Source organism: Staurois parvus, unplaced genomic scaffold (assembly GCF_062004578.1).
Source record: "Staurois parvus isolate SC_StPar_1 unplaced genomic scaffold, SC_StPar_1.0 ptg000286l, whole genome shotgun sequence".
Taxonomy (NCBI): domain Eukaryota; kingdom Metazoa; phylum Chordata; class Amphibia; order Anura; family Ranidae; genus Staurois; species Staurois parvus.
This window is the reverse complement of record NW_028318082.1, coordinates 2,812,841-2,834,377: the sequence shown is the minus strand read 5'-3', so window position 1 is coordinate 2,834,377 and position 21,537 is coordinate 2,812,841. Positions and strand designations below refer to the sequence as shown.

Here is a 21,537-nt window from a genome sequence, read left to right as displayed (position 1 = left end):
ATTAGGGATGAATCAGAGCAGAGACTGAGCCAGGCCTTCTTGTCTGATATCAGTGCCTGACCTAACAAACGTGTTTCTGGAAGAATGGACAAACATTCCCAAAGACACTCTTAAACCTTGTGGACAGCCTTCCTAGCAGAGTTGAAGCTGTTATAGCTGCAAAGAGTGGGCCAACCTAATATTGAACCCTACAGACCAAGACTGGGATGTCATTAAAGTTCATGAGCATGTAAAAGGTAGGGGTCCCAATACATATATATAACAATAACACACACACACTTACCAGCCACTTTATTAGGCGCACCTGTTCAATTGCTTGATATCACAAATTGCTAATCAGCCAATCACATGACAGCAACTCAATGCATTTAGGCATCTAGACGTGGTGAAGACAACTTGCTGAAGTGCAAACCGAACATCAGCATGGCAGAAGAAAGGGAAATTAAGTGACTTTGAACATGGCATAGTAGTTGGTGTCAGATGGGTGGGTCTGAGTATTTCAAAAACTGCTGATCTACTGGGATTTTCACACACAACCATCTCTACAGACAATGGTCAGAAAAAGAGAAAATATCCAGTCAGTGGCATTTGTGTGGACAAAAATGCCTTGTCTATGTCAGAGGAGAATGGGCAGACTGGTTCGAGATGACAGAAAGGCAACAGTAACTCAAATAACCACTTGTTACAACCAAGGTATGCAGAATACCATCTCTGAAAGCACAACTTTGAAGCAGATAGGTTAGAGCAGCAATAGGCCACACCAGGTGCAACTCCTGTCAGCTAACAGGAAACAGACTACAATTCACACAGGCTCATCAAAATTGAATAACAGAAGATTGTAAAAACGTTGCCTGGTCTGATGAGTCTCGATTTCAGCTGCAACATTCAGATGGTAGGGTTAGAATTTGGCGTAAACATGAAAGCATGGATCTATCATCCTGACTTGCCTCAACGGTTCATAGATGTGCAACCGACAAGTCTGCAGCAACTGCATGATGCGATCATGTCAACATGGACCAAAATCTGAGGAATGTTTCCAACACTTTGTTGAATCTATGCCATGAATAATTAAAAGGTAGTTCTGAAGGCAAAAGGGGGTCCAACCCAATACTAACAAGTTGTACCTAATAAAGTGGCTGGTGAGTGTAATATATATATTTTTTTTATAATATACACAAGATCACTGCTGCTACTTTAACCCATTTAACCACATTACACATTACAGCCAAATAACGGTTACAGTGCGGTTGTCCAGTTCTGGGAGGGCATCATGACTTCCTCCCAGAACACGTCCCCCATCTACGGACACAGCTGATCACATGACAAAGTAAAAGTTCAATTACAGCAGCCTTTTACCATATGCTCAGCTGTGTCCAATGAAAAAGCTGATCACAAAGTAAATACATTTGCCGGTTATCGGCAGCACTTTCCTCACGCCGTCACAGCATGAGGAAAGTACTGCCGATAACCAGCAAGTGTCACAGAGGACATCTGCACTGATAATCAGGGCACCGATTATCAGTGCAGCCCCAAAAGTGCCCAGCAGTGGCACCCAGCAGTGCCACCCTGCAGTGCTGAGAGTCAGTGCCCATCAGTGCTGCATATCATTGCCTCTTCATCAATTCCCACCAGTGTCGCCTCATCAGTGCCGCATAATCAACGCACAGCAGTGAGGGAGAAAATTTACCTGTTTGCAAGATTTTATAATAGAAAGAAAAACTTAAAAAATTGTTTGCTCTTTTTTTGTTTATAGTGCAAAAAATAAAAAACCCAGTGGCGATAAATAACACAAAAAGAAAGCTCTGTTTGTGTGAAAAAAATTATAAAAATTTTCATTTGGGTACAGTGTTGCATGAGAAATTGTCAATGTGCAACAGCGCTGAAAGCTAAAAATTGGCCTGGGCAGGAAGGGGTAAAAGTGCCCGGTAGACAAGTGGTTAAACAAATATAAAGTAATCGAACAATACAGTGCTCATATCAGTAGTAGTGCTGTGAAAAACAAAGCAAAAAAAAAAATTTACTGTATAAAAAAGTCCATTGTGCTCAAAGTGAAAAAAAAACCAAAACTTTTTAAACAAAAGCATGAGTTCAGTGCATCCAGTCCCAAGAAACGTTGAAGTAATTTTAAAAACAGTCTTTAAACATACATCACCAATGATGCCCTTCAGTGACTACCACCAATCTCCCCATAAAAGGACACCAAGAAAATGAAACTATGGAGAGTATAAAAATAAATAAATAAAAATATCTTTGTGTCACGCTCCACTAACAATATACACAAAAATCAATTAGTGCAAAAAATAAACAGAGTACTGTGTTTATGGTTTTGCACCAATTGATTTTTGTGTATATTGTTAGTGGAGAGCGACACAAAGTGGTTTTTTAATTTGATAAAGACACATTGGTATGTGTATAGTGTAGGCTACCCAATGATTTAATCTATATGTGTATTAATTCAGTCACTAAATATTTTCACTTTTCATTTTTAATTGATTAGATAATTCAAATACACCATAGTAGCTCACAAGAATCACACTTCTAAATAAAAATATCTTACTTTCTTTCTCTTCCACCAAAGAGCATAGGACATAGCTCCAGGGACTGAGTTGATGTGTGAGCTGGAGCAAGAGGTGAAATGGGGAAGGTACATTAAGCTGTGCCATAGCACAGGAGGGATAAGAAAGAGCAGCTAAAAAGGTAGCACCAGAGGCAAAGGATTATCCTGTAAGCCTACAGTGATGCCCTCTGCACCTGAATGCCAGAGGCAAAAAATACCAATGGACCCATCAGGGATCACAATTAGCATCCCACTTGTAGAAGCTTGGGCGTGCCTTCATGCAGAAGGGTTGTCACAGGATTTGGCTGCTCTCTGCTGAGTCCTTTGAGCTGCCTGGGAGTCCAGCTCTGAAGGCAACTACTGCAGAAGTACACAAAGGAAAAGAATGGGATTCAGCTGACCTCCCCCTAGCTCTGCTGTTTTGAGGCAGTAGCATCCTCTGGCCTCCCTGGCATTCCAGATCATGTTATTAAGTTTAGGACCAAAAAGCCACAGTCTCACAACGGCCAAATAAGTCAGTGGCCTTCCTTGGAAGTGGTGAGATCCTTTGAACAATCTAACCAAATCTGCCATACTTTGGCAGATTAAACTCGCTGGCAATACAGAGTGGAGGGCAGAACTCCCCACAGGGGTGTGTAAATGTTTGAAAAAACTACTTCTCTAAATGGACTAAATCTGTGCCCCAATCTACTTGTCCTTCATGACAATCTACTTGTCCAAATTAAAAAAAAAAATAAAAATTTTTTTTTAACCAAAACAGTATTTTAAATCGAAGGTGATATTAGGAAGGTTTTAAAAACAAAAAGGATTTTTTATGGTGACTTGAACATTTATTTTTAACATTTGTGCGGTTTATCTCCTCCTCTCCTACCTGCCTATCTCCAGCACAGCACTCAGACTAGCAGGGAGCAGAGAGACCTTGCAGTGTAATGAGTACTGATTGGGTGCTCGTCTGGAAAGGGGAGTGTTGGGCTTATCCTTTATCCCTTTTACTGCCTGAGCTGTTTTTGCGTTTTTTTTGCACAAGATTAAAAAAAAATCATGATATTTTCTGAAATCAGAGAATAAAATAGTGGTAGTTCCAATTTTTATGTCGCATGATATTACAAAATATACGTTGGTTTTTTTTTTTGTTGTTTTTTTTTTGTGCCCTAAAATTAACTAATAAAATTATACTATTTTTTTGTAAAATATAAAAGATGAGGTTGCAGCGAGTAAATAGATATCCAACTTGTCGAACCTTAAATTTGCGTGTACTTGTGACTTTGAGATGAGCTTCAGTACCCTATATTTTCTATAGGTGATGCTTTTAAAGCCCCTTCTAGGTCATCACTTTAGTGTTACGGAGGAGGTCTGGTGCTCTCATCCTGGCGTGTGCGGCGATATGTAACATGTGTATCGCAATTGACGTTTTCATGCATAGACACCCAGCGTGTGCTTTTACGTTTGTACGTGCGTATATGTGGGGGGGGGGGCCCAATTCTATTTTTTTGGGGGGGGGAATGCTATATGCTTGGGTGTAACTAATTTTTTTCAATTTAAAGAGAAACAAAACGTTTTTTTTTTGGTGACAGGTTCTCTTTATTGAGATGTCCAAGGTCCATACAGACCCTGAATTGTCTCCCCTCTGCTCCAAGAGAGCGCTGCCGCCCCAATGCTTCCACCTGACGGGTGAACCCTGCTGCTTGCCCGCAGCAGGGTTAACAAGTAGAAAATAAACTACCTGCCCAGCGCCCGGAACTACATGTCCCTGGCGTCGAGCGATAGGGATTGCACATCTTCCCTCTTCCTTTAATTTTTTCCACTTTTTTTCTTCTCCCTCCCATCTCTTATCCCTCTTAGGTCCCTTCTTCAAAAGAAGAAAATAAACTCTTGGAGGGACTCTGCATCTGCATCCACCCCTGCGATATACATCCTATTCTACAGAATATAATTGAATATGGCAGTTTTAATTTGTAAAGGATTCTAAAAAGGTATTGAACTGAGCAGACTCACTGGATACATAAACTTAATTTATTAGTAGCTACTCCTAAAGGGACAGTACGGGTAAAGTAGCGATGCAGAAACTGATCAACAAAAAACGTGGTTGTGATCTATTATATGGTAGGTCAGAACAGGAGAGTGTGTATTGCACACAGGGATGATGGGAAGTTATTGTGGACTCTTGATCACTATGATCGTTAAACCTTTATGAAGGGGTGTTGATTGAGAAGTGGAGCACCTGGTTTAGAGCATGGTTGTTTTTTTCTATTATGAGTGCATACGTTTATATGTTTATAATTGATTTATGCATATGATGTTGCACTACATATAGATATATATTTTGTTTCTTGGAGTTACATCTCACATTTGGAGCCACAAGGGGAGATTAAAGTGAAGATACCTTTGGATGAAGTACCCACTAAGAGTTGGAGATCGATGGGCAACTAGTATCTTAAACTGCATTTGAACTATACCAACATGTAGGTCTAATCACGAGGTGAGCAATAAGTGCACCTGTGGGGGTGGATCACAAACTGATGACTTTATAGACACCATAGCAAGAATTTTGGTTTGAAGGATTGGACACCATAGGGGGATTGGAATGTCACTATTTTCATTCAAAGGACTGTTTGAGGACTTTTATAAATTTTACTTTCACTGCTTTAAAGAGACAGCACACAACATTATATAACAATCACCATATTTATTATATTCTATCACAATAGTATAGTGTCCTGCAAAACGCAGCATTAGCAGGATCAGCCCCGACACCTGCCAGCACCTGCGTTTAGCCCCTAGGCTTAACCCTCCCCCTTCCCCCCCCCCCAGCAAGTGCAGTGTTTGGAGATCACTGCCACTTGATACATTGCACACAAAACTGCAGGGTTAGCAAGATCAGGCCTGGTGCTCTTTTTCCAGTGAGTTGTACTAGGTACCTATAAATTTAGTGGCCAAAAAGTCAACGGAAAGGTACTGTAGTGAAGAAGTCTACAGGATTCTGAGCATGTCAGATGAGAGCGAAGGGGAAGACTCACACCAGAACTGTATTTAATTACCACAGATGAACACTTGCACAACTTTATAAACTGTATTGGTTGCTATTGATTAACAAAGATGAACATTTGAAAAATGTTATGACTGTTCCTGGTTATCGCAGAAGGATGAACTACAAAAAAAAAAACATTTTATAGGTTGGATTTTTCACCTTGATAATAGGTTATAGTAAGACTGCACACAGAAGTACTTGTTTACATTTGAAAATCACTCATGGGCAGGCCAACAATTATTATTTTTTTTTTGTCAGTGTCCAATCCTCCTGAAGGCAGTAGTATGCCTAACAGTATCTGAATTCCTGTGACACTCAATGGACAAAAAAGAAACAAACTTTGTTTTCTCAGATTTTTATAAGTTCTGTTCTGGGCCCTGGAACCCAGATGTTTTGTACCGCTATGATGCCCCTATTTCTAGGTCTACATCCTACCTACCTGGTAGCCAGATGCCATTATTGGTCATACCTATCCAAAAAGGCCATTATACTATATTTGTGAGATGACTGATGCTCAGGTTCAGGGCTCTCTTGAGACCTGCCTCTTAATTAGAGGAATTCATTGGAGGGCACCCTGTTATTCAATATCCAATTTGAGATTAGTTAGCGGCTTGGACAAACAGGTTCGTTTTATGAATTGGACAGCTGCACACATTTTTCCCTGCATTAACAGAGGTTTGCTTTCAGACTTGCTAAATAAAAGTGCGGGGCCAACCTGTCTGGACTGTTCTTGAATGTCTCTACCTTGGTGAATTGTTTACCATTGCCAATACCAGTTGAAATTGTCCTCCTTAAAATCAGTTGGTATTTGTTGGGAAAGAACAGCTATTCGATATAGAAAAAAAAAAAACACACAAAATGTATTTAACCCACAACCAGCTCCCTTTTAATACCTTAGCAGATGGCTCCACAATCACTCTCTGATGATTCTTCCTCCAAGCTCTCATACATTGGCTGTAGAGGTTTAAATGAGGTTTTAGAACTTAGGAGCAACCGCTGGCATTGAAAGTAATGCTGTTGCTGTCTGTAGTGCCCAAGGGCAGCATTTTCTGCCACTACGCTGAAAGTGCCATTTCAGTTTTCAAGATGCATTTAGAAGGGAAACAGACAGCAATATGATGGCCATTTTAACCACTTGCCTACTGGGCACTTATACCCCCTTCCTGCCCAGGCCAATTTTCAGCTTTCAGCACTGTTGCACTTTGAATGACAATTGCACAGTCATGCAACATTGTACCCATATGAAATTTTGTATCATTTTGTTCACACAAATAGAGCTCTCTTTTGGTGGTATTTACTCGCCACTGGGTGTTTTATTTTTTGCGCTATAAACAATAAACGTTTTTCTTTGTTTCCATTATAATTATTTTGCAAACAGGTAATTTTTCTCCTTCACTGATGTGCGTTGATGAGGCTGCACTGGTAGGCGGCACTGATGAGCTGGCACTGACTGGCGGCACTGCTGGGCGCAACTGATGGGCACTTGTGGGCTGCACTGCAAGGCAATCATCAGGGCACTGATCATCAGTGCCCTGATGATCAGTGCCAATCCCTCCTCTGACAACTGCCGGTTCTCGGCAGTACCTACCTCACGCTGTGACAGCTTGAGGAAAGTGCAGCCGATAACCGGCAATTGCATTTCTCGGTGATCAGCGTGTCATTGGACACAGCTAAATCACGTGGTAAAAGGCCGCTGTGATTGGCCTTTTACCGTACCACGTGATCAGCTGTGTCTGTAGGACACAGCGATCATGGAGATCACCGGGGGTGCGCAGGAGAGCGCGTTCTGGGAGGACGTCATATGACGCCCACCCAGAACTGGCCGGCCGCAGTGAAGCCATCATTCGACTATCTGCTGTCGGCAAGTGGTTAAAAGATGCCCACTACTTTTGTTTTTCAAATGACTAAGCTATGCACACAAAATGAGCTGGGGCCAATATGCAGTACGAATGTAGGGTTAACCTGAAGGCAGTTTTCAAAACATTTCTTCATATTTAAGCAACCATTTCTTAAATTTCACAATATATGGATGTTCCCTTTGGCCCCTTTAACACACCTTAGTAGCTGGCTCCTCATCACTGTCTGATGACTCTTCCTCCGAGGTCTCTTCTGATGGCTGCTCAGTTTTACTTGGGGTTCCAGCCTTGGAAGCAACCACTGGTGTCATTGGAGAAGCCGCTGTTCTTTGTGAAGTGACTGCAGAGGGCGTTTTCTGCTGAAATGACAGAAAACAAAGAGAGAAAATAATAAATAAAGGGGGGGGAGGGGAGGTGAGGCATAATACTATGAACCGGGAGGCTGAATTTGATATGTCAATCATGCCTGATATACTATTCATTTCCAATTCCAGCAGCCAGTGCACACAAGATCACTGCAACTCTAGGGATAAGTATTCAGGTACCAAGGCCAGAAGGAACATTCATAATGAATTTCCTGGCATGAAACTTAATACAACCCCATATCCTAAACAAAAGTTAGGATGTTGTGTAAAATGTACAAAACAAAATGCAATGATTTGCAAACCTCATACACTGATATTTTATTCACTATAGATAACATTTCAAATGTAAAAAAAAAAATAATTTTTGAAATTGATGGCAGCAACCAGTTTACATCATGGTAATTATGGGACAGGGCCCCTTTTCTTTAACAACACTCTGTAAACATCTAGGAACTGAGACCACCAGTTGCTGGAATTTTGTTAGAGGAATGTTGTCCCATTCTTGCCCGATATAGGATTCTCAGTGCTCAAAAGTCCTGGGTCTTTTATGTTTCAAGGTGCACCAAAGATTTTCAATTGGTGAAAGGTTTGGACTGCAGGCAGGCCAGTTAAGTACCCGGACGCTTCTATAACAATGCCATACTGTCGTTATAGATGCAGTATGTGGTTTAGCATTGTCTTGCTGACATATGCAAGGCCTTCCCTGAAAAGATGTCATCTGGATGGGAGCATATGCTGGTCTAAAAGCTGGGTATCTTTCAGTATTGCTGGTGCCTTTCCAGATGTGCAAGCTGTCCATTCCATACACACGGATGCTCCCCATACCATCAGATATGCAAGCTTTTTAAGTGTTGATAAGCCAGATGGTCCCTCTCCTCTTTAATCCTGAGGATGTGGCGCCCATGATTGCCAAAAAGAAAGGCAAATTTTGATTAGTCTGACCACAGAACAGTTTTCCACTTTGCAACCGACCACTTTAAAAGAGCTATGGCCCAGAGAAGACGGTAGCGTTTCTGGATTATGTTCAGATATGGCTTTTTTGCATGATAGAGCTTTACCTTGCATTTTTGGATTGCATGGTGAACTGTGTTCACAGACAGGGATATTTGGAAGTATTCCTGAGCCCATGCAGTGATGTCCATCACAAAATCATGCCAGTTATTAATGCAGTGCCGCCTAAGGGTCTGAGGATTACAGGCATCCAATATTACGTTTCTGCTTTGTCCCTTGCATACAGAGGAGTTCTCCAGATTTTCTGGATCTTTTGATATTATGTTCTGTAGATGGTAGTATATTAAAGTCTTAAGTTTAAGGTTGGAGGAACACTATTTTGAAATTGTTCGACAAATTTTAGAAGCACCTTTCCAGATTGGTGAACCTCTGCCCATCTTTACTTCTGAAACTCTCTGAACTCTCAGGTTATATGGCAACATGATGATAAAAAGAACATCTAATTAGTTGCAGAATTTTCTTCTAGCTCTTCCTCATTAGTAACACTTTTCCAGGTTTTTGTTGCCCTGCCTAAACTTTTTTTGAGACGTGTTGCTGCCATCAATTTCAAAATTACCTTATTTCTTTTGCCAGGCTGTTCCACGGATGGGAGTCAAGCCTTGTGTCCCAGCCCGTTTTCCCTGGCCGGACCCCTATTAAAACGGGGGTACAAAAGAAAATAGGAGACCCAGAGGAATCCCCCTAAGGACTGAACTTTCACGGAAAGACTGACATCTGCAGCCCGGAGCCGTCTCGCAAGAAGAGAGAGGAGGGTGAGTGAGAACGGCTGGGGCTTGCTAGAGGCTATATGTTTTGGAGGATTGTAGTTCACTTAATTGGGATGATTACTGAGATTGATATTGGGTTGGATCCAGAGACTTGTCTTTTACACAGTACAGAGCTATCAATGAAAAAAATATAAGGAATCGGGTATATGGTACTATCTAAATGCAGCAAAATGTCTGATACCCAAGTTTTGGGGTAAGATAGAGGTGCCAAAGGAGGAAGATTGGGTAGATAGAGTGAACCAGATTTGTAAGATGGAGAAACTTTACCATATGCAGGAAGACAAGATGGGGTTATACTATGTGAAATGGAAAAAAATGGGAAGAATTTGGATTGAAGGTGAAGTATAGGAAGCTATAGTGTGGGATGATGTGAATGTTCCTCTTGCTTTATTAAGGTAATTGTAGGGGAATGCAGAGGGGGTGGATTGGGGGAGGGGGGGGGTGTATTAGTGGGGAGGGAGTGGGAAATAGTTATAGGAAAGGAAATAAGTAATGGTTTTGTATTTTTTATGTGAAGATGATGGATATATGTATTTATTTGAAAAATCAATAAATATTTAATAATAATAATAAAAAAAAAAAAAAAAAAAAAAGGTACAATTTTTCAGTTTACACATTTGATATGCTTTCTATTTTCTATTGTGCATAAAACGCAGTTATTTACCTGTTAACTGTATTTCCAGGAATCTTCTAGGACAGCTCACTTGAGAGATAGGGCTCCTCCCAGGAAACACCCGCTCCACCTTTTTTCCCCTTTTATAGGCGTCCTCTCTCCCATTGCCCCCAGTATAAGAATATGACCGAAGGCCTAGGAGAAAACAAAGAAGAAAACCGGTAATAAAGACATCCCCCATAGGTTCGCAACATACCTGCACATAATTGTGTGATCAAACAGTAATCGGGGGGGAGTTACGCTGTCCTAGAAGATTCCTGGAAATACAGTTAACAGGTAAATAACTGCGTTTTCCCGAGTCATCTTCTAGGACAGCTCACTTGAGAGGAGTAGAATAGAAATCCGTACATTAGGGCGGGCACCCTGCTTGTAGGACCTTCCTGCCAAATGCCTGGTCCTTGCTGCCGATCAGATCCAGCCTGTAATGCTTAGTGAAGGTGGCGAAACTGGACCACGTTGCGGCTCTGCAGATCTGTCCGGGGGAGGCCCCCCCTTTTTCCGCCCAGGAGGCCGCAGTGGCCCTCGTGGAGTGGGCTTTTAGGCCGGGCGGTGGTGACAGGCCTGCCGACTTGTAACCTTCCGAAACTGCCTCCCTGATCCATCTGGCGATGGTGCCCTTGGAGGCACCGTCCCCCTTCCTTGGCCCCTGGAATAGGACGAAAAGCCGGGACGAGTGTCTCCATGTCTTCGTGCGTTCGATGTACGTGATCAAACACCGTCGAACGTCTAACCTGCTATAGTCTTCCGTGCTGCCCGGATCGGCCTCCAGGGAAGGTATTACTATTTCCTGAGATCTATGGAAGTGTGACGCGACCTTAGGTAGGAAGGCCGCGTCCGTGCGGAGGATGATCCTATCCAAGAAGATGGTGCAGTACGGCTCGATCACTGAAAGGGCATGCAACTCGCTGACCCTGCGGGCAGAAACTAGTGCCGTGAGGAGGATGGTTTTAAGCGTCAAAAACCTGAGCGAACACTCATCCAGCGGTTCGAAGGGCCCCCGCTGAAAGCTCTTCAGGACTGTGCCCAGGTCCCATGTTGGCAGTTTTGGCAAGGACGGGGCACGGCGCCTGGAGATAGCCTTCAGGAATCTGATTACCAAGGGGTCTGCCGCCAACCTCAGCTCGAGAAAGTTCGACAGAGCCGCTACCTGTACTTTGAGGGTATTGGCGGCCAGATTCTTATCCGCACCGGCTTGAAGGAATTCAAGAACGGCATGCAAAATGGGCGTGCCCGGTGCTGCGTTTCTGACCTTCCAGGCGGAAAACTTCTTCCAGACCTTGTCGTACAAGGCGTTCGTCGACCTCTTCCGGCCCTCCAAGAGGGTGGCGACCACTCTTGCCGACAGCCCCATTTCCGCTAGCCGGTCCCGCTCAGAAGCCACGCCGCTAAGGACAGCCTTTCTGGATGAGGATGCATCACCCTCCCCTGGGTGAGTAAATCGCGTGTGGGTGGCATCATCCAAGGGTCCGCTAAACTGAGCTCCTTCAACCGGGAGAACCAAGATCTCTTGGGCCAGAATGGTGCGATCAGAACAACTGTGGTTTGAGACAACTGGATCTTCTGTATCACCTGCGGCAGTAGTCTGAATGGAGGGAAGGCATAAAGGAGGTCTCCTTCCCACTGCTGGGCTAGCGCATCTATCCCCTCGCTTTTGGGGTCCCTCTGCAGGCAGAAGTACCTTTCCCGCTTTGTGTTCTGGCCGTTGGCAAATAGATCGATAGAGGGGGAGCCCCACCTGGCGCAAATCTGATCGAACGCTGACTGGCTGAGGCACCATTCTGTCTGGCTGACCTCTCTTCGGCTCAGCTGATCCGCCAATTGGTTCAGGTCCCCTTTCAGATGTACTGCCGTGATGAACTCCAGGTTTTCCTCCGCCCAGCTCAGGAGGGATCCGGCCAACTCCATCAGCCTTGGGGACCTTGTGCCTCCCTGCCTGTTCAAATATGCCACTGCAGTGGTATTGTCGGAGAGAACCTGGACACCTCTCCCCCTTATCTTTTCCTGAAAGGTCGTAAGTGCCTTGAAAACTGCCAACAGCTCCCTGTAATTTGACGACCTGCTGGAGTCCACTGCACCCCACGTGCCCTGGGCGAGGCCGCCTTCCATATGGGCACCCCAACCAGTCATGCTTGCATCCGTGGTGATCCGCACTGGGCTGGCCAGCCTCCAACTTCTTCCCCGTTCCAAAGTGAGAGTGCTTCCCCACCACTTTAGCGACTCCTTCACTTCCTGCGTGATGCGGATCCTGGAATTCAGACCTGCTCGGCTGCCGTCCCAGTGGGAAAGGGTGTGATTTTGCAGAACCCTGGAGTGAAGTTGCGCCCATTGCACCCCTGGTATTGCCGCTGTCATCCGCCCGATTATTCTCATCGCGGTCCTGACCGTGCAGGTCGACATCCTCCTGAGGGCCTTTGTGTCCTGCCGCAGGTTGCGGGCTTTTTCTGATGTGAGGTATGACCGGGCCTGTGCGGAGTCCAGGACGTACCCCAAGTACGTAATCCTCTTGGAGGGGGTTAGCTGCGACTTCTCCTTGTTGATAAGCCACCCCAAACTTTCCAGAAAAGATATCGTACGTTCGATGTGCGTTCTCAGGCCACCTTCTGTGCCCGCAAATAAAAGCAGGTCGTCCAAATAGGGGATGATGTTTATCCCTTCCAGTCTCAAAACTCTTAAAGGCTCCGCTAGAATCTTGGTGAAGATCCTCGGGGCCGACGACAGGCCGAAGGGGAGTGTGTTGAACTGAAATAGCACCGGACCCATTTCGCCTTCCAGCGCAAACCTCAGGAATCTCCTGGAGTCTTCTCTTATCGGGACATGCAGGTATGCATCTTGCAGATCTATCGAGGCCATGAACACCCCAGGTGAAAGGAGATCCTTCACCGTGTATATGGACTCCATACGGAATTTGCTGGGCCTCACGAACTCGTTCACCTTCCGCAGATTCAATATCATCCTGTAAGCACCTGACGGTTTTTTCCTTAGGAAGAAATGGGAGAAGAATCCACTTCCCCTTTCCTCTTCTCTCAACTGGCAGATAACATTCTGACTGAGCATATCTTGTAGGCGGTCCACCAACGCATCCGCCATGGCCCTGTCCTTTGGCAGGGGTGTTGCAAAGAATCTCTGAGGGGGGGGCCCTTGTGAACTCTATTCTGTACCCCCTGTGGATGGCCTCCAGAATGTAGGTGTTCTGGGTTATCCTTAGCCATTGTGCGTGGAAGCGCCCCAGCCTCGCTCCCACCTGGCCTCTCCAGTCACTTCTGCTGGGTTTTGGGTCTATTCTGGCTGGGGTTGAAAAGGAAACCTCCCCTGCCTCTCGGCTCGTTCCTGCCTCTTCTCGCGCCCCAGCCTGGGCGCTGGGTTTGGAACCTAGCTTCCCTTGACGTGTATCGCCTGGATGGGCGAAACCCCTTCCGTCCGACCTGCCTGCTGGGGACCGGGAAGCTCTTTTTCCTGTCTGCCGACCTTTCCAGGACTGAATTCAGCTCTGGGCCGAAAAGGAGTTTTCCTTCAAACGGCAGGCCACAGAGTTTAGACTTGGAGGCCAGATCCCCCTGCCAAGATTTCAGCCAGATAGCCCTCCGTGCCGAGTTTATGAGCGCTGTAGATCTAGCAGAGAGTCTGATGGTCTCTGCTGATGCGTCCGCGATGAAGGCTACCGCTTTCTCCAGCACCGGAAGGGACTTCAGAATCTCCTCCCCCGGGGTGCCTTGTTCCAGATGCGAACGGAGCTGCCCCAACCACACATCCAGGGTTCTGGACACGCAGGTTGTTGCCACTGCAGGCTTAAAATTTACTGCGGATGCTTCCCATGCCCTCTTCAGGAAAGCATCTGCTTTCCGATCCATTGGGTCCTTTAGGGACCCACCGTCTTCAAAGGACAGATCCGTGTCCTTCGAGATCCTCGAGAGAGGGGCGTCTGGCTTTGGGCAAGTCTCCCAAACCGAGGCATCTTCCTCCTTAAAGGGGAAACGTCTCTTGAGGTTCTTGGGAAGGAAAGCTTTCCTCTCTGGCTCTTCCCATTCCCTCCTGATCGTGGACCACAGGGCAGGGTGTACTGGGAATGTACGGCTGCTTTTTGCCTGTAGCCCTGCGTACAGTTGGTCGTGGAGAGAGAGGTCCTGTTGTTCCTCCTCCAGATCCAGGGTCTCATAGATCACCTTTAACAGGTCCTCCGTGTCTTCCACCTGAAAAAGGAACCTGTCTGCCTTTGGGCCCTGAGCCACAATCTCACCCTCCTCCGAGTCTGAGGTGTCCGACTGTTCGGCCTCTTCCCAGTCCCTTACCGGCGCTACCTTGTCCAGCTTCCTCTTTTTCCCCCCTTGGGTGCCAGAAGTGCCCGGTTGGGGCTCATCCTGGGCCGGCCCCGGCCTCTGTTCCCTGAAGCTTTGAAATGTCTTGGACATTTCCTGTGTCATATTTTGTAGGAAATCTTTAAAAAAAGATCCAGACTCCTTCTTGATGAGCTTGTCTATGCACCCCTGGCAGAGCTGCTTCCTCCAGGAGCTCGCCAGCTTCTTCCTACAAGTGGCACACTTCTTTTTCTGCTCACAAGGAGCTTCTTTCTCCCCTCTATCCTCCTCCTGTGGGCCCATCTGGGGACAAGGAGATACATGCGTTCATGCGTCTGTAAAAACAACGCCTCCCCCCCTGTGCCACTGTGAAAGCTCCAGCCGTGGGCCTGGGGGGGGAGAGGGGGGCTGTGTGTGCGTGGGGGGCACCCAATCATCCCGGGAGGGGAGGGGAGGAGGGGGGGGGGGGGGGGAGGGAGGGGGGGGGGAGGAGGGGGGCAAAAACAAAAGAGAGTTGCCAAAGGCCCTTACCTTACTGCAGGCCTCCCCCGCTCCTGACAGATCTGCCTCCATGCTGCCGCAGACTCTGCCTCGGTGCGGCGGTTTTTCAGGGGCTGGTGGGCTCCGCCCCCCCCCTGCGATCCCCCCTCGCCGACCTCCCTCTCACGGCCGCCGGTGGAGAAGCGGCCGTGGCACGGGTTCCTTCCACGGTCCGCCGCCCATTTCCAAGATGGCGGCGGCCGTTCCCTGCTCCTGCGCCGGAAGTGACGACACCCGGCGCCCGGAAGTGACGCGATCGCAGCGTCCAGACCTCCGCAGCCGAGCCTCCTGGCCATGCTGCCGGGATCCCAGGAGCAGGTAAGACTTACCTGAAACCCCGCAGGGAAAGGCACCAATGCCTCGGTCGGCGGAGCGGGCTCTACCCCCCTGGAGAGCCCCGCTGGGACCATCTGGGGCCGACGCCCCCACCCTACAACGGGCATTCCCCGAGTGGAAACTGGCTGAAAGGTCCCCCCCCTCACAAGGCCCCTGCCTCGCTTGGAGGAAGGGGGGGCCTCAGCCAGGGACCCTCTGTACTCCGCCAGAGAGCCCAGATAAAAACAAAAAATGGGCGTAGCTCCTTCCTGGCCGGAGGAAACACTAAAACTGGGGGCAATGGGAGAGAGGACGCCTATAAAAGGGGAAAAAAGGTGGAGCGGGTGTTTCCTGGGAGGAGCCCTATCTCTCAAGTGAGCTGTCCTAGAAGATGACTCGGGAAAATGTGTTTGAGATTTGCAACCCACTGCATCAGTGGCATCACTAGGTGTCACCTGGAGCAGTAACACATGGTGTTGTCATCCCCCCCACCAAGTTTTACAGAACAGTTTTGTCTCTCCCTCCCAGGGCTAGATCTAGCCTGTCTGATGTAGAAGTGCAGTAAAAATTTCAGGGAGGCAGAGTATGCAAAGCCAGCAGTGCAGTGTATGAGAGTTGGTAAGGCAGTGTACAAGGAGTCAGCAGGGCAGAAGATAGGGTTGGCAATTTGTAGGGCAGAGTACAGTAGGTCAGCAAGGCAACAAAGGTCAGCAGGGCAGTGTACAGGGGGTCAGCATGGCAGTAGACAGAGGGCAGTGTACAGTAGTCAGCAGAGAAGAGGACAGGGTCAGTGCTGGCAGGACACTTAGTGGATGCCTTCCCAGCACAAATCTCCCTCCCCCCCCAAATCATGTCTCCTAACACATACCCTTCCCCCATTTCCTTTTTCCAGCACAACCCCCTCCACATACTTCTCAAAGTACAAATGATTGTTCACCCCTCATTGAACCCACTCACCCAACCCCAGATTGTGTTCCTAGTACAATTACCAACTCCCCTCCCCCTGCATCTTACAGGCTTCCCACCCGTACAGAAGAAGTGGCAGCAGTTCAGGCTGAGCCGTCTCTCCTGTTAGAACAGCAATCATACAGTAGCTAACACCGGATCACTTTAGCGTCAGATTGTGCACTGTATGATTACCCGCCCCCTATCCACATTTCCTGCTAGGTGAACAGCATGACTTGGAGAGGTCGGCGGGTAATCATACAGTACACAGTCCAATGTTAGAGCGATCCCGTGTTAACTGCTGTATCGGAGAGTAGGGAGGAGAGGATGCAATTTAAAGAAGTCCCAAACGAAACCAAAATCAGCTGAACCCACGTTAGTTGCAAAGTAACAAACTCAATTGATCTGGACATCCTCCAGATCCAGAAGGTCAGCCAAATGGGATTCAACCTCCACATGTAGATAGGGGAAGGAGAAGGCAGGCCAAGTATCATCCAGTAAGGAGCGTGGTCTCACAAAACCCGGGGGCAAAACCCATCTCCCCCAACTTAGATAGTAGAGATTTAGATGGGGTTGTAATCCAACTTATTTAAACTAGGGTCTACAATCATATTAAAATCCCCCAACCACACTGCAGGAATACCAGGATGACATACATGCAATGAACGTCAGGCCCTCAGTGAATACCGCAAACTGGAAGGGGGGGAATATAGTAGGCCAATATCAACAATTCAAGATCATTGAGAACAGCATGTAAAAAAAAGAAATCTGCCCTGTGGATCCGCCTTCAAAGTCAATAGCTGAAAACTGACAGTCTTAGCAATTATTATGGCGACACCATGTGAATTGGAGGTGTAGGTAGCTTGATAAAGCCAGCCAATCCAGGGTTTTTTAGGGGCCATCTGGAGCTGACCAGTGACGTGGGTTTCCACAAGAACCGCCACATAAGCCCTCAGAGATTTTATGTGGGACATGATTGCAGTACGCTTAGGTCAAGTCCTCATACCAAGAACTTGAGGCCATGACACTCTAAAAGATAAAAGACGGGCAGGCAAATCCACAGGAGCAAAACATAGTATACAATAGGATCAAGGGGTAGTGCCAGATACAAGTTGTAATGGAACCGACCCAGACTGCACTTGAATACTTCCGTTAGAATACTGCTTCCCTGTCCGAACACCAACAACAGACACCACAGCGGACCATATAAGACTAGACGACACCATTCTGTCTGAACATGTAACTTTTTATTTTAAGCTCAAACACGCTTTTTATACAATACACACTGAGACTGATCACATGATGATAGATCATATACAAAACACAGCTATATACAGAAATAGACTTAACACTCTAAACAGTAAGTTAATTAGGTTAGCTAGCTGGGTGACCGAAACAAAAGGTGAATGGGAATTCACACCTAGACAATGCTTTGATGAATTAGGATCTCACTACAGAGCAGACAGTCCAGCTCCTTCAATTCACATGTCTAGTTCAAAATCAACAACCAGGAATAGACTTCATATGGCTTATAAATATTACTGTCCCATCTGAAGTAATTCCAACCACATTCTCAGCATCCATTAGTCACCCTGTGCCCCCAAGAGACACATGGTGACTTGCACATAAATGGAATATGGGGAGCTGAGACAGGGGTCTCCCAACCTCTGCAAAGTAAGCTGGGTTCCATGAGCCCCCCCACCCAAAGAGACTCCTGTCACACAAGTGTACACTCATCTGGGACATAGTCAAACGGGCGCCATACGTTGCATACGGAGATACCATGAAATCAGCAATGGACAACACAACACTCCTCTCAACTTTGCAAACACAGTATAAAACAAACAGGAACAACTGGAACAAATAAGAAAATGAACTACAGACTATGGACCAGCAAGAAGAAGGGAACGAAAAACAGCGCATCTCACTCCAGCTGGCCAGGGAAACCACACATAAATGAAGTTGTAGAATGAAAAAATAAACACCAGAGCTCCACCCGAAACTGAATTCTACAGACAGAAAAAAAGCAACTAAGCCCAAGGCGCGGGAACAGAGCTCCAGGTACTATGGGAGCGAACAATTCGCTGAAGAGCAGTACACAGCCCAGGATGCCAGGTTTCCCATTGAAAAAATAGATAACCCAGAATAAGACCAGCAAGAAATAGAAAAGTGAAATGAAGAAAAGAAAAATAAGAAGAGGGAATAAGAAAATAAAAAAAAGGGAAGAAGGCGCGGAGAGGGGAAAGTAAGGAAAAGAAAGGGAAGAAAGATGGGAAATGGAAGAAAACAGGAGAGGGGGAAAAAGAAAAAGGGCAAGCGGCAAGGACAAAAAAAGAAAGAATAATAAACATGGGAAAAGTATAGAAGAGAGACGGGAGAAAAGAAAGAAACAGAAGAAAAATGAACCAGGTAGGGGGAGGAAACACCAGATATCCAGAGAGGAAGGGCCCAAGACTCACAAAAAGGATTTAAAAAAGAAAGGAGAGAGAGGAGCTGAAGCTGAAATGTAGACTGTACAAAAAGAAGAAAGAAAAGAGAATGAGAGGGAAAGGAGCGGATACAAATGGTGGGAGAGGGGAGAGAGGAATGGTGAGGACAAGGAGTAATTGGGGAGGCAGAGATAGTGGGATGCACTCCCGAGGCACCGGGCTAGGGAGAGATGAAACATAGTAGCAAAAACCATCCCAAAATAAAATATCAGGCCGGTGCAGGTCCTGGTGCTGTTCGCTGGTCCAGCCAGGCCAGCACAGATTCTGGGTCTTCAAAAAAAGTGAACCTTGTCATCCCCCACGACTTGAAGTCTAGCAGGGAAAAGCATAACATAGGAAATATATTGAACCCGAAGTTGTCTCTTAGCCTCCACAAATTGCGCACAACGTTTTTGGACCTCAGCCAAAAAGTCTGAAAAAACCGTGACTGACATTCTGGAACGGGATGAGTCCCTTTTCCCTGGTGTTCCAAAGAATAGTGTCCTGGTAGTTCAGAAATTTGGCAATAAACGTGCGTGGTGGCGCTCCCTTGGGTGGAGGCCTAGAGGCCAGATGATGGGCACGCTCCACCACGAAAGTAGGGGAGAACAACTCCCTACCATAGGTAGTAGTGAGTAATGACTCCCAGGAGGAGGCTGGGTCGGAACCCTCCACATTCTCAGGCAGACCGACGAACCAGAGATTGCATCGGCGAAGCCTGTTTTCTATGTCGTCTTGCTTCTGTAGCACTGTATGAAGCTGGTGTTGCAGGCGTTCGGTAGTGACTTGTAATGGCAGCAAAATCGTCCTCCACGTGACTAAGCCGTGCTTCTGCCTCCGTGACCCGCTCCCAGAGTTTTTGTAGATCTTGTCGAATAAGCGGGATAGCGATCTTCACCTCCTCAATCTTGCAGGTTAAGGTACTCTGGCAGTTGGCCTCCAGCACCTTATTAGTGTCAGACTTCACTGGTTCTCCAGAGGCAGAGGCGCCATCTTCCCCCACGATGTCCCTCTCCTTCTGGCGAAACTTAACAAGTTTACCGCCAGCGTCGGCACCATTCTTCGGCGGCGACATAGCACAAGGAGATGGAGAGAAGTTTAGCAGACGTAGCAGGCGTTAGTATGAAAAGGATAGTAGTCAGGATCAGGAGAAATGGATGAGTCTTGGACGGAGCTCCCAGAAGTACACCCTACGCTATGCTGCTCCAGGCCACACCCCCCACACATTCTGTTTTTAAGTATATTTTACACAGCATCCCAGCTTTTTTGGAATTAGGGCTGTATGTTCAAATATAAAAAAAACAAAACAAAACGCATTCTGGCGAATAATATTTGAACTCCCTTGCAGCCAATCTTGTGATCTATGCCACCCCAGGCTAGACCGTAAAGAAAGAAAAGACTTCCACTGGAACACAAGCACGGATTGCCACGAACATTGGTCAAAACGCACAATGAGAAATGGAAGAGCATGCACAGCAAAATAAGTTATAGGCAGATAATATGAAAAGAATGAAGCTGTGCTTTAAATTATACTGTTGAATACTAGTCTTTTACAGTACAGTGTATTACCTTCTCTTCACTGTCTGAGGAGTCGCTCTCAGTCTCCGACACCAATATCTGTGAATGAAGCTGGACTTTTACTGCTGAAGCATTGGCTTGGGCAGGTGTAGCTGCTTTGCTTAGTCCCCTTGTAGGTTTGGTTGGCGATGCTTTTACCACCTTGGCAGCCTTTGCAGGTTTTTTGTCCTGGAAATACAAGTCAGTAGCTTCAGATCAGATATTCTTATGATAAATATTTCATCGTGCATCCAAACAAAAGGTGATCGTCAGTGCAATTCCTCCACAAATATGCACTCACCAGAACCAAAAGAATTATATTAAAGAGGTATATAAAATTCTTGAGGATAAAGATCCCTATATGGTTAAATATAGGAGAGATCTTAAAAAGATTATAAAAAGGGTGGCTCCAGAAAGGGTGTGATTACTAAAAAGCAGAGGAACTTTTGTCCCTCAGCCCCTTGAGAGCCCATTATGTGCCGCCTCCCTAAGATTAATAAAAAGCAGTCTCAACCTCTAGGGAGACCTAACACGAAACGCGTCGGAAGGGGCCATACGTGAGAGTCAGTGTTTGGGCCAGCGGCTATCTTAGTAGGGCCAGCCGCAATTGTTTTTATTCCATGTGGATGCATTTGTCTAAACCAATTATTATATTAAAACTACTACACTATGTACTTCATTATGGGCTCCGTGTGGTAAGCTTTTTCCTCGTAAGGACTTACTGCCAGCTAATGCTTCTATCCATTAGTGAAACAGGTCTGCGGAGGTCCTGCTTTGGTTGGAAGTTTCTGTTTTGAGCTGCATATTCTTTTGGTTCTGGTGAGTGCATGTTGGTGGAGGAATTGCACTAAAGATCACCTTTGTTTGGATGCACGATAACCACAAAACATTTATAATGAAGAATATCTGATCTAGTACTGGACTTTATGAAAGTATGTAATTTGGCACTGACACTTTTTTTTGTGCACTAAACAGTGGTGAATTTATTTATTCAGATAATGGAGGATATCAGATTTAATATTGGATTTTATGAATTCGTGTAATTTTTGCATCGGCACTCTATCAAATAGTGGTGTATTAATTCACGGATTTTATTGATTTATCCTACTGATGATTGTTAAGGGGAATTATTTATTGTCTGGTGGGATGTAGTGATCCATTAA

The 21,537-nt window shown here is 46.1% G+C and overlaps 2 protein-coding genes across 2 annotated transcripts in view; both read right to left on the bottom strand.

The window, feature by feature from the left end:
• The window catches only part of TCOF1 (treacle ribosome biogenesis factor 1), a 128,225-nt gene that overhangs the window by 67,014 nt on the left and 39,674 nt on the right, over window positions 1-21,537 (bottom strand). The window contains exons 10-11 of the mRNA XM_089682125.1: window positions 20,387-20,563; window positions 7,642-7,800 (exon numbers count right to left, since the gene is read on the bottom strand). Coding sequence (XP_089538251.1) covers window positions 7,642-7,800; window positions 20,387-20,563 — 336 coding nt within the window. The remainder of the gene's footprint in view (window positions 1-7,641; window positions 7,801-20,386; window positions 20,564-21,537) is intronic.
• LOC149458507 (uncharacterized) lies at window positions 13,377-15,785 on the bottom strand. Its single transcript, XM_089682141.1, has one exon. The coding sequence runs from the start codon at window positions 14,850-14,852 to the stop codon at window positions 13,512-13,514; it is 1,341 nt and encodes a 446-aa protein (XP_089538267.1). The 5' UTR covers window positions 14,853-15,785; the 3' UTR covers window positions 13,377-13,511.

What these genes read in the sequence shown, in the direction of transcription:
- LOC149458507 (XM_089682141.1), bottom strand. Translation starts at nt 14,852, where the DNA reads ATGGGCCCACAGGAGGAGGATAGAGGGGAGAAAGAAGCTCCTTGTGAG.